This window comes from Rattus rattus, chromosome 6 (genome assembly GCF_011064425.1).
Source record: "Rattus rattus isolate New Zealand chromosome 6, Rrattus_CSIRO_v1, whole genome shotgun sequence".
Lineage (NCBI taxonomy): Eukaryota > Metazoa > Chordata > Mammalia > Rodentia > Muridae > Rattus > Rattus rattus.
In genome coordinates this window covers 72,935,240-72,948,894 of record NC_046159.1, presented here as the reverse complement: position 1 = coordinate 72,948,894, position 13,655 = coordinate 72,935,240, and the positions used below count along the sequence as shown (strand labels likewise).

The following is a 13,655-nucleotide window of genomic DNA, read 5'->3' as shown; positions in this document are numbered from 1 at the left end:
TAACAAATAAAGAAATTAAAAATTTGATATTTCACACTTATAAATGGAAGAGTGGGGAATATACTTAAGTTACTGGTTATTCTTTCTTTTATAACAGGAAGGAGTTAATAGTTTTTCAACTTTGATTGAAATAGAGACATTATCAGAGATTTCAATGTAAGGCTAGATAACTTCATCTGAGATAGAAGAGAAATTGGGGAGTAGTCATAAACTCATCAGCACAGAAGAAGTCTTTCAGGCAGACCACCGTTAGAACAGTCACTAAAATCAACAATTAATAAATGAAGCCTCATGCCTTCTGTACGGCAAAGGACAGCATCATTTGGAGAAAGTAGCAGAAAACAGAATGGGAAAAGATTTTTACCACTATACATCCACTAGAGGGATAATATCTAAAATATATAAAGAACTAAAAAAACTGGACATCAGAAAAACAAATTTCAAAGTATGGTACAGATACAAACAGAGGGATCTCAAAAGAGGATTCACAGATTCAAGAAAAATCAGGGAAATGCAAATCAAAACTACCTTCAGACTTTATCTTATATAAGTCAGAATGGCCAAAGCCAATAAAACCCATACTGGTGAGGATGTGGAGTAAGTAGATACTCATTCATTGCTAGTACAGAAACTATGAAAATGTGTTTGGCATTTCCTCAGAATATTAGAAAGATTGGGGATTGGTTTCTGCTATTCCTGTGCCTCTGCTCCGTCCCCCGCCGGTCTCCTCTGTGTGCCATGGACCGCATCGTCCCAGACATAGCAGTCGGTACAAAGTGGGGATCCGATGAGCTCTTTTCCACACGTGTCAGCAACGGCCCCTTCACCATGAGCAGCTTGGCCTCAGTAGCCAATGGAAATGATAGCAAGAAGTTCAAAGGTGACAACAGGAGCACAGGAGTTCCTTCCAGAGTCATCCATGTCCAAAAGCTACCTAGTAATGTCCCTGAGGGCGAGGTCATCTCCCTGGAGCTGCCCTTTGAAAACGTTACCAACCTCCTTATGCTGAAGGGGAAGAACCAGGCCTCCATTGAAATGAGCACAGAGGAGGCTGCCAACACAATGGTTAACTACTACACATGGGTGGCGCCAGTGCTTCATGGACAGCCCATCTACATCCAGTTCTCCAACCACAAGGAGCTCAAAACCCACAGCTCACCCAACCAGGCAGGTGCTCAGGCAGCCCTGCAGGCTGTGAACTCTGTAAGTCAGGAAACCTGGCCTTGGCAGCCTCGGCTGCTGCGGTGGATGCAGGAATGGCAAAGGCAGGCCAGAGGCCAGTGCTCAGGATCATCGTGGAGAACCTTTTCTACCCAGTGACCCTGGACGCGCTGCACCAGATCTTCTCTAAGTTTGGCACAGTCCTGAAGATCATCACGTTCACCAAGAACAACCAGTTCCAGGTGCTGCTGCAACATGCTGACCCTGTGAGCGCCCGGCATGCCAAGTTGTCCCCGGATGGCCAGAACATCTACAATGCTTGTTGCACGCTGCGCATCAACTTCTCCAAGCTCACCAGTCTCAACGTAAAATACAACAACGACAAGAGCAGAGATTACACTCGACCTGCCCTGCCCTCTGGAGACAGCCAGCCATCACTGGACCAGGCCATGGCAGCAGTCTTCTTTGTGCCCAGCATAACGTCAGATTCTCCGTATGCAGGAGCCGGGTTCCCTTCCACCTTTGCCACCCGTCAGGCCGCAGGCTTCTCTGTTCCTAATGTCCATGGAGCCCTGGCCCCCCTGGCCATAACCTCTGCAGCAGCTGCTGCTGCTGCTGCAGCCGGCCGCATTGCCATCCCAGGTTTGGCAGGAGCTGGGAATTCCATCCTTTTGGTCAGCAACCTGAACCCTAAGAGAGTCACACCCCAAAGCCTCTTTATTCTCTTCAGCGTCTATGGTGATGTGGAGCAGATGAAGATCCTGTTCTATAAGAAGGAGAATGCGCTCCTGCAGATGGCAGATGGCAGCCAGGTCCAGCTGGCCATAAGCCACCTGAACGGGCACAAGCTGGATGGGAAGTCAGTGAGCATCACACCGTCAAAGCATCAGAGTGTGCAGCTGCCTCGTGAGGGACAGGAGGACCAGGGACTGACCAAGAATTATGACAGCTCACCACTGCATCGCTTCAAGAAACCAGGCTCCAAGAACTTCCAGAACATCTTTCCACCCTCAGTTACCCTGCACCTCTCCAACATCCCGCCCTCTGTGTCAGAGGATGACCTCAAGAGCCTCTTCTCCAGCAATGGTGGGATGGCAAAAGGCTTCAAGTTCTTCAAGAAGGACCACAAGATGGCACTGATCCAGATGGGCTCTGTGGAGGAGGCAGTGCAGGCACCAATTGAGCTGCACAGCCATGACCTGGGCGAGAACCACCACCCGCGAGTGTTCTTTTCCAAGTCCACCATCTAAGTGCCTGTGGGCCTGCGAAAGCTTCTGCCATTCCAGAAAAGCCACTTTAAAAAGCAGCTGAAGTGACCTTACAGACCAGAGATTTTATGTTTTTTAAAGAGAGATCAGTTTACCTGTTTTTTTAAAAAATTAAATCTAGCCCACTTTTCCGTGGTGGGAAATGGCTTGGGCCACAGAGGACCAGTCCCAGCACCATGCCTTGGTGGGCTCAACCATGAGGCCACAGCGGTGCCCTGAGCACAGCCGCTTTCTGTGCCTTACAAAACCAGCTTGTCTCACGGCCTCACACCTACTCTCTAAGGCCTCCAGTTGTCTCTAGACCTGCAGTGAGCCAAGTAGCCTATATGTATGCTCCCCAATACCGTGTAAGAGCTGGGGCCACTCCCCTACACCCTTATAATCAAGTGACATGATTCTCCCTTGTCCCTGGCCAGCCCAGAGGGCCCAGGCCGTTCTGCCAAGCCTTGTGGACCTTCGTATTCTATTCTGTGTGGTCACAGACACCTGTGCCTAGCAATATTTCCACCTGACCATACACCCGAGTCTTTTCCATTTATATGCAAGAGATATAGTTTTAAAGTAACTTTGTATAGCAGTGGTACAATTGTATGTGTGCACTCTAAGCTTCTGTGTCCCCTGCACTTCTTCCTTCCAGTGAAGGTGGGCCCAGGCCAGGGCTGGAGAAAAAGCTCTGAGACTTGAGGGTTTCTACCTTCAAATTTTGGACCAAAGTTTTGTTTTCTGCCCGCCTCTGACTATGCCCAGTTGAGGGGCTAACTAACCTCTAAGCTTTAATGTTCCTCCCGGATGCCCACTTCCATCCTAGCCTGTTTCTATGGGAGGGGTTCCCTGCACCTCAGTTCTGTGAAAGTCATGGAAGAGTGTAAATATTTATGATTTTATACCTGTGGGGATGAGGCGGTGCAGCATTTTTTATGGTGACAGATGTATATTTTGGTAACGACTTCAGGCTCAGTATTGTCTGGGGCCAGCCCTGGCCACATCTACCCCAGCCCAGGTGGTGTATTGGGGGGAGTGGGGACTTTCCATGAAAGCAGTTTTATAACCTTAAAAACAAAAGAGAGGGGGGCGGGGAAAAAAAAACCAAAAGAGATTGACCTCAAAATCCAGATATGCCACTCTTAGACGTACACCCAAAGGGCTCACATCCTACTATGGAGACACTTGCCCAACCATGTATGTTGCTGCTCTATTCATAATAGCTATAGATTGTGAAAGGCCTAGATATCCATCAGTTGATGAGTAGATAAAGAAAATGTGGTACATTTATACAATGGAATCTTGGCTATTACAAAATGAAATAATGAAATTCTTAGATAAATAGATGGAAAAAGAAAAATTTATCCTGAGTGAGGTAACCCAGACTCCAAAAGACAAATACAATATATATTTGCTTCTATTTGGATATTAGCTGTTAATTTTTTAAAGTAAACTACAATCCATTTAACCAGTGACATTAGGTATAGCAAGGGGAAAGAAGGAGCTCCCTAGGAAGGGGAAACAAAGTAAATAGTTATGGGTGCATGGCAGAAGGGCACTGGAATGAAGAGATGAAATGTGGAGGAGTGGGAAAGAGGAGGAAAAGGAAGGGAGTATGGAAAGGGACAGCTAAAACTATGAGAGGCCATACGGAAACCTAATACAGTAGAAGCTTCTTAAAATATATACATGTATAAAGGTAATCTAAATGAAATTACCAAATAACAGAGCAGACAGAGCTCCAACTGGATGTCTCATTGCAAGGGATGGGCTACATATAATCAAATTCTTGGCCAAAGTCCCCCCCATCGGGACCCCCAGACAAGCCAGGATATTGCTAAGGCTGGTAGTTGCTCTTCACAAACTGACAGGAAGGACCTGTTGCGGAAGACAATGCCTACATAACTCATTGAACAGGGAGAAGTTGAGCAGGTTCCTATCTAGAGCCTTTACCACTACTGACTGGTGTTCATGGTTTCTGGAAGGTACTTCCCATGTTACCAAAAGAGAAAGGTAAAGCTTCATCCAGCTACAAACTCTTTGGACTGCAATGATGACCTGCGTGCAGGATGTGACAGTGTAATAGTCACACAAAGCTTGTGGGAGGAAACAAGAAATATCTGATTGGACTTTGCCCCACTTCATGAGATGAAACCCATGCCTGACATGGCTCAGGTGGCCAAGAACCAGAGAACAGATGGGCAAATGACCTAGAGGAAAACAATATACTACTCTTCTGCTAAAGGATTGCATCCATAAAATGACTCCTAATGACATTCTTGTATATTCATAGATTATTGCTTTGCTCTCTTATCATCAGAGATGGGTACAGGTACAGAAACCCATAGTCAGGCACTGTGACAATGTGCAGAGAATGAGAGAACATGGAATGTTTAGTCCTAATTAGGATGTCTCTATCAAATCCTTCCTCTTAAGGTCCAGGGAACCATGTGAGTGGAGGAAGATGCAAAAGGACTGTAAGATCTAGGAAGGATGAAGGACACCAAACCAAAGCAAACCAACCAACCAATCAACCGACCAACCAACCAACCAACCAACCAACCAACCAACCAACCAACCAACCGACTGACCCACCCACCCACCCACCCACCACCAACCAACCAACCAACCAACCAACCAACCAACCAACCAACCAACCAAAACAAAAGAGAGCAAATATCATGGCCTTCTAAACAAAGCAGGACCAACAAACCTATCCCTTACCCAAAATCTATCTCCAGTTGTTAACCACTTGCAAATGAAAAATTTGTTCCCTCCAGCAGACTCTCATTGGAAATACAAACCACTTGAGCTTATAGCTTCATTTCCATACCCAGTAGTACAGGGCCCATATGAGACAAACTCAGTAGCAAAAAAGCAAGCAAGCCATTTTACTTTTAACAATACTGACTTATAATATGCCAACATATGTGCACAGAGATTTCAAATTACTAAAATGCATTCTTTTTTTTTACTAAACATAGATGATCTTATTATTTTAAGACTCTAGACTCTATCATATCAAAGTTTCTATCATCTGTATTTTCAAATAGATGACATGTATTCTTTTAATCAATATTCAACAACTTAAATATATTCATGGTATGGTATTTAAAATAAATAATACTTATGATGCTCCTAATTTGATAGTTATAAAATATTTATGTACCTTCTTTTACCCTTTCTCACTCATTGTTTGTATTCCTTAATATTGGATGAAGTCTGAGCTTACTTTGGGGAAAAGTCATTGAAAAGTGCTAGGATGCTCAGAGTAGGATGCAGAAGCAGTTCGTTATACCATCTGCTTTTAAGTTTCTGAGGAGCGCTTCAGAGTTTCTTATCTCTGACGTTTGTTATTTCTTTCCATTTCCTTAATTCACCCTTTCTCCTTCTCCCTCCTCTTTTTGCCTTCCTCTCTTCTCTCTCATCCTCCAAACTCTTAAATTTCTCATTTTTAAAAATGCTGGATTAATACTAAGGTATTTAGTTTTGCTAATTTTAGTCATGATGCTTTCTTAATTCCTTACAGATTTGAGCATTTCTTTAGTGCCTAGCCTACAATGGTTCCTGCTTTCCATTTCTCAGCATTTAAATAAAAAAATCACTAAACCCCAGGAAAGAGTGACAGTGGCATTCAGGACAATATTATCAGGTTGACAAAATAAGCCATTTCATATGTTGGCAATCTGATGCTGTGCCAGGATACAAGGATGGTTTTACATTAGTTTTTATTTCATTCTTTTGAGGCTTTCATGGTAAGCAACTCAAAAGGGAATGGCTTTAATTATGTACTTTCTATACCACCAACCTTGGTGAGGGAGTGAAAATCTTAATTGTGTAGGAGCTACAATGTGATCGATCGATTGTGGCCTCGTTGGAGAAAAATGACAGCGTGGCGGGTACCTTTTAGTGCTGATTGCTTCAGATGGAGCATTTGCTGCTGCTCCTGGGAAATGTGAGAACCTCAGGTAAATAGTACCACAGCACAGTCAACCAATCTTTCTCAGAAGTACTTTTAAGATGCTTCAGAATCAAGAGTGGACAAGCATAGAGGAGAGGAGAAACATTTCCTATTGAAAATGAGACAAAACTTGTCTTAAAAATCATCTCTCTTCATTCATTGGCTTGTTCTGATTCTGTCCCTCATTGGGCTTCCCCGTCCTTCCTGTCCTGTCCTTCAGAAGTTCATATTTTGTTGGAGGAGATAGATGTGCCAAGCAAGTTAAATTAAATGTACTATTTCTCAAAGTTCCTATTGGAGGAGTTTTATGAAAGGTAACGTACTTATAAAACAGTGGACCATCATTGCCCCCACGAATTAGCAAGGCTGTCATACTTAGAGGTAGTGAATTGTATATTGGGGCTGGAGAGAAGGCTCAGCAGTTAGGGGAGCTTGTTGCTCTTGCAGAGGACCTCCATTTGATTTCAACCATCCACTTTGAGTGTTCACAATTACCTGTAACTACAGCTCAGGAAACTTGATAACCTTTTCTGGCTTCTACAGGCACCTAAATGCATGTCAGCATATGTACACACACACAGACACAGACCCAGACCCAGACCCAGACCCAGACCCAGACACAGACACAGACACAGACACAGACACAGACACAGACACAGACACAGACACAGACACAGACACTCACATACTCACACGCAGACACACACACTTAAAAAGAAAGTGTATAGTGCATTTGTTAATTATTATTATTATAATAATTATTATTATTAAAATTAAAGGGAATAAATGTACACTGCATCCATGCTTTCATGAGGTTCCCAGGAAATGATACTGGATGCCTACAGTCTGCCTTTTCTGGTGGTTACCTTTCATATCCATGACAAAGGATCTGAAAATTGACTTAATGGAGTAAATATTTTGTCTCTGGTTTCACAAGTTTCAGTGTGAGTTCCATGATTCCCGTTTGTGGTGAGGCAGCACTCATGGTAGGAACATGTGATGGTTCAAATCATTTACCTGTGGTGACAGGAAGCAAAGGCAATGAGGAGACTGAGACCGAGGTGTTGGCGGCTTGCCTATCATTTTCTTTTATTGTTAGTGCAACAAAAGCATTGACAAAAATGCTTCAGTTACCTCTGAAGCTGGCTCCTTGGACACTCCACAGAGATGGAACATACTTAACGTTATCCCTTTCTGTTTAGCCTTCATTCATGGATGCATAGCCTATAGCCAGGAAGAATCAAGGCTGGGACAGATTGAGGAGCTGTGGACAAAGGCTACAACTCTCACCTGTCTCCCACTGAGGAAGTTTACCTCACTGGTGGGAGCTCCCCAGAGAATAAGTCCCGCTGGCCACACTAATGATGTAGTAGCTGACTCCCCTTCCCTATCTCACTTTCCTGTTCCTCTGATCCTCAGAGAAATTATAAACATAAAATTAAGAATTATCTTAAGGAAGAACCCAGACTTTGATATAATATAAAGTGAATATATATTAAACTTCTCACTTTACTTACTAACAAGGCAACTAGTAAGATGTCAAATCTATGATTGCTATAGTAGAGGATCTCTAGTTAAACTTGACCTTCAGAAAAACAAAATATAGTTTTTGAATAAGAGTGTTCCTCCCAATCATTGTATTCTCAGCAGTCTATCTGACTACCTTGTATTTTATATGTTAAGTATGACAACTTTAACCAAAGGACAATTCAAACTACTGCACAGTTATGTGGACTAAATTTATAAATAAATTAAAAACTGGCAAACTGGGTAATATCTATAGGATGGTGATTTGTTGTATTTACCAGACATAGCACGCCATGTGTGTACATAGCATTATTGGCATCAATGACTGCCTTCTAAAATTTATAGAATTTTAAGATGCTCAAACACAGGGTTCAGTAGAGCTAACCTGGAAGTATTAACTACACACGTTCCCTGGCAATCTTTCCTTTTTTCTTCCCTTTGTTCCTTTGTTCCTTCATTCCTTTGTCCCTTCCTCCCTCCTTCCTAAAGTTCTGCTGCTGGGATGGCAGTGTTCTTAGTCAAGAGAGGTTTCTTTTAAGCTCTTTGTCAAAAATACAGAGTCCAGCTCTGAATACATGCATATCTCTCTGTGAGTAGCTAGACAGATGATGTGGAATCAGAAGGGTTGGGGCTAGAAAGACAGATACAGAGGCCATAAGTATAAGTTAGACCAGAGAGGTTATAGGGTTAATGTAGATAAGGCAGGGGAGCAAAAGACACTGTAAGATAGGTAGAAGTAGAACGCTAGGCTAAAGATACTGAGACGCGATCTCAGACATAAGGGGAACCAAGAGTGGACATTTTTACATTTTAGAGCCCAGGAAAAAGGACAGAACTTAAGGAATGGGGTCTGGTTGTTATTCCAGAAGGAGTGGCGTGAACTACTATGTAGACCACTTCATCCTCCTATCTTCTTGCTTTCATTTCTCAAGTGATGGAATTGCATGTATGGCCCACTAACCTGAACTTTATCTTAAAAGGATCTTCCCTAAGAGTCTAACTAGAGAGGTCAAGGGGCTCCATTGATGGGATGGGGTTGGTGGTAAATTCTTGTTGGTGCTCAGCCTTTGTGGGTGTGCTCTGGCAGAAGTCTCTTTGAGAAACCCAGGAGACCTCCCTATGAGATTCACATGAGGAGAGAAAGATACGCCCCCAACTCAAAACAAACAAACCCCACCAAAAACCACAAACAAGACTACAACAAACACCAAACAAACAAATAAACCCCATATACAATTGCAATTGTATCGGTATTATTTTATTGTTTCTCTTTAGATTCCAGAAAGTGAAGGAAAGAAAGATCACAACATATTCACAAAGACAAATTCCCACTCTCCTCACTGCAGTCATCTAAGTATCAAAACGTGGGGTCTAAAATCAGCAGTGTTTTGAAATTTTATCACTTCAAGTCAAATAGATTCTTAAAAAATACATTATAAAAGTATTTATTTATCTTTCTTTTATGCGTATAAGTGTTTTGTTGTAGGTATGTTAGTGCATAACATACATGCAGGGCCTGTGGCGGTCAGACGAGGGCTTGGATCCTCCTGGAACTGGAGTTGCAAATGGTTGCGAGTGCATGTTGGTGCTGAGAATTGAATCTGGGTCTTCTGTAAGAGCAGCAAGTATGTTTAACTACTAAGCCATCTCTCTCCAGCCCCAAATACCCAGGAAGTAACAATCTGAGGGAGGCAGGATATGTTTTTGCTTAGAGCTTAATAAAGGATACAGCCCAGCATACTTAAGAAGTCATGGTGTCAGTGAATGAGACAATTAGTCATTTTGTAATCAATAAAAATAGAAAGGGGCCTAGGGTATCAAACAATACTCACCTTCTTCAGAGGGGTTCCTCCTCCTAAAACTTCTATAATCTTTCAAAACAGCCCTGCTAGTTGGGGATCAAGTGTTCAACAAGGAGCCTCCCAGGACCTTTCACATTTAAACTACAACAGATGTTTCCTTCCACATTTGCTCTGGCTCCAAGATGACTTCACATTGTAATGAGAGCTGGGATTGGATAGATCCTTCTCAAGCGAAATGACATGGGGGCTGGGGTGGGGAGGATGCTCACACGTTGGCCCCAGAAGATTACTGAATGACTATGACGTATCAATTACTGCCATGTTCATAAGGCTGCTTGCCTGTGAAAATCAGCTTAACAAACTGGAGGGAACCCAAATCAATTTAGAAGCTCTTTCTGGAGCCTTGTATGAAGTGGCCAATGGAGGCATTTAATGGAGCAGATGGGCTCTTGGAATGTGGCAAGTGGCATCTGGTGATGTGAGTTTGCTTTCTCTGACTTGGAGTCATTTAAATTTTAAATTGGGGCAGAGGAGGAGGAGATGCCCAAGTCTGTGGGATTCCAGAGACTGCTGTTGGCTTTCCCTCCAATGAGCAGATGTTTTCCTTGGTGATGTTCCTACACAGGCCACTAGTAGTGAGATTAACAACTCTAGCTTTTAAGGCCGTCATTCTCAGCACAGAAGTGGTTTTCAAATGGGCAGTATCACTTGGCCACTGTATAAGGAAATGTTTTAGTAGCTAGGGAAAGAAGTCACATTACCTTGTTTATGTAGTTGCAACAATAACAACAAAAGTCATAGAAATAATCCATGGCCATTGCAAGCATTGTATGTTTTCTAGCTCTGGAGTTGGCTAAAAAGCTAGGACTGGAGAACACGCTCACTCAGAGAGATATTGGAGTTAAAAAATAACCCCACCATTAAAAAAGAGTGTGTCATGGACTGTTTCCTGTGATGTGCTTGTGGTCATTTGTGGCTGCTGAAAGGAGATCACACATAATTCCTGCCAGTTCCTTGTTCTTTCCAAGGGGAAAACCAGAAGCAGCAGACACTGTAAGAGTAAGCCCACTGCTGAGACACAAAAGGCAGCTTGGCAGAGCTGCCTGGCAGAGAACAGACTCAGAAGATGATGACCAGCTGACCAGCTTCTGGTTATAGATCCTTTCCACAAACATTGCATTTACAAGCAAGAGCATCAAGCACCATTCTGCACACTCAAATTACTTTCTGAGAATTGTTCCAGAAGCAGAACCATTTGGTACAACTTGGGCACACAGGGCTGGGAAAGGGTTCTTTTTATAGAGGTTTGTGATGGTAGGATTGCAGAAGGTCCACATCAGATAGCTAGAAAATCAGAAACCCTCCTTGTATTAATTTTATCTTGTGCATTTCTCTGTGGATAGTAAAAAGGTTTGCTTTGCTTAGGGCGCATTCTAGTGAGCTGCTTTCCTGTTGCTGTGATAGAACACCATGAGCAAGAGTGGGTCCTAAGGGAAGGATGGCTTCATTGGGAGCTGGGGCACAAAGGTGAGAACTCACTCACGGGAAACACAAAGCAGAACAAACTAGAAGTAGGACAGGGGCGTGCACTCTCAAAGCCTGCCCCAGTGGCCTACTTTCCTACTTTCTCTAGCAGGACATACTTCCCCAACTTCCCAAAACAGTGCTATCAACAGGAACTAAATGCTCACATGCCTGGAAGGTTAGGAGATGTTTTCTTTCACACCACACTCACTGAATATTGATTTGAACAATGGCAGATAGACGTTTCCTTAGCATTGTGACTAACGTCATAAACAGTAGTGATTTGTTCATTGCGAGATGCTCTACTCTGGTTGACTTTTGGTTTATACATAAGGTTAGGTTCTGGCCAATAGGAGGTTAGAGACCTTCAGGGAAATCTAGTCTTTAATGGAATCTGGGGCAGGGATATGTGAATCACCTACCACGTTGTGTTTGTGCATTAGGTATGAGTAATTCCCACAGAGAGCTAGAGGAGGTTACAAGCAGCCAGTCTCATGTGTACCTTCCTCTAGGAAATGCTATTCCTCCAGAGGGAAATGTGAGAAGCTTCTCACTGTTACTTGCTGTGCTTTTGTCTTGTTTGATTTCTTTTTTCTTTGCCAAGGGCATGCATGCATCAAAACATGAAGAACCCCAGGATGTGGGTGAGCTCGGCGTTCTAGCTCAGATGTTCTTTGTAGGAACAGAGGCTGGCTTTTGTTCTTTGTTTCTCATCTCTTTTCTCTCTTTACCTTGAGGATATTATATATTCCTTCAAATATTCTTATGGGAAACCTAGAGATTTTACTCTAAAATCTAAATGGCAAATATTTAATATTTGAGCTATGTGTATACTCTCATAGGAAAAAAGCTTTTCAAGTTTTATATGGCTTAAAATGCATACATATATATAAATGCAAATATCTGAAATAATATGTAATACATAAAGATGTATAAGTAAAAATATATCCAATTAAAGAAAAATTAGTTAAGCCAATGAATAATGTGTCTGGAAAGTTTTCCTATTCTGTGGCCACTCCCACTGAAGACACCTTTACTCTGTTTCTAGAATACAAAAAGTACTTTAAGATGAAAATATCTATTCATATGGTTCAATTTGAATGCTCTTCTTAAATATTTCTTCGGATAATCAAAGTTGGGTGTTACTCTGGTGCGAAAAGCAGGTTTTATCTTCGCTCTAGAATATGAAATAGTAGATGAGACTGTCTTTTTCCTGAGATGGCTAACATTTCTACAGCATAATGTTCCTTGGCCCTAACAGTGAAAAGATGATTAAGTCTAAAATTAGTGGTAGATTAGCAAAGGCACTCAAGTATTTATTCAAGTATCTGGACTTACATCTCATTTATTCAGTGAGTCAATGGTTATATTAGCTACGTTTCTGTTGCTATGGTAAAAACCATGCCCAAAAGCAATTTAGGGAAGAAAGGGTTTATTTTGGCCTAGAGTTGGAGAATCAGAGTCCATGATATTTGGGAAGGAATGGAAAAATCAAGGAAAGCATAGTGCCGGGATCAATACATTGTCTGATCACATTTTCACCTATACACAGGAAGCAGAGAAAGAACAGAAAGTGAGGTTAGGCTATCCATACTCCCATCCTAACCTAGTGGCATTTCTCCAGCAAAGCTTTACTTGCTAAGAGTCCCATAACTTCCCAAACAGTACCATCAACAGGGGACCAAGTGTTTCAATACATCAAACTTTGGAGGATATTTTTCAACCAAACAATCACAATGCTATTTGGCAGGATTTTTCTAATTATTAGATTACAGGTTTCTTTGCATTCTACCTTCTTTCCATACTCCATATTCTTCTTCTTGGAACATTGGTGGTAAAAGTCCAAACACCAGTGCTAGGTTATTGAGTTATGGGAGAATATGTCAATCAATGAAGTGATGGTTAATAATTTGAACGCTTAGATTGAGTTTTCCACTTGGGAACCTTTTATAGTTGTGATAGTTATCATTGGTAACTCCACATAACCAATGTAATCTAGGAGACAATACTCTGGTCATGTCTAGATATAGGTAGCATCATGGAGACTGGAAGATGTACTTGAGATGTGGGCAGCAACATTCCATGGGCTAATAAAATGAATTCCACGCCTAATAAAATGAGTGCCAGCATTCACCTATCTGCTTCCTGTCAGTGGGTGTACATGATGAGCTGTCTCTCATGCCAGCAATCATGAATTCAAACCATGAGGGGCTGTCACCACAGACAGTGAGCTAAAATAAATAAAAACAAAACAACAAAACAAAATAAAAAACAACAACATCAAAACCTTTCTTAAGTTGCTTTTGTCTGGTGTTTGTCTGGTGGTGCATTGAGAGACTTAACCACTACAAAGTGCTTGAAAACTTTCTTATAGACACAGGCTTGGGCCTTTACCAGAATCACCTCTGCCCTTGATCTTTTTTTTGTAAA

General features: G+C 42.2%; 1 protein-coding gene across 1 annotated transcript; it reads left to right on the top strand.

The window, feature by feature from the left end:
• The first annotated feature begins 738 nt into the window (after positions 1 to 738).
• LOC116902770 (polypyrimidine tract-binding protein 1-like) lies at positions 739 to 2,520 on the top strand. Its single transcript, XM_032905112.1, is given in 2 exon segments — positions 739 to 1,204; positions 1,207 to 2,520. Coding segments are annotated over 2 exon segments (1,671 nt in total). The 3' UTR covers positions 2,412 to 2,520.
• Positions 2,521 to 13,655: the final 11,135 nt, after the last annotated feature.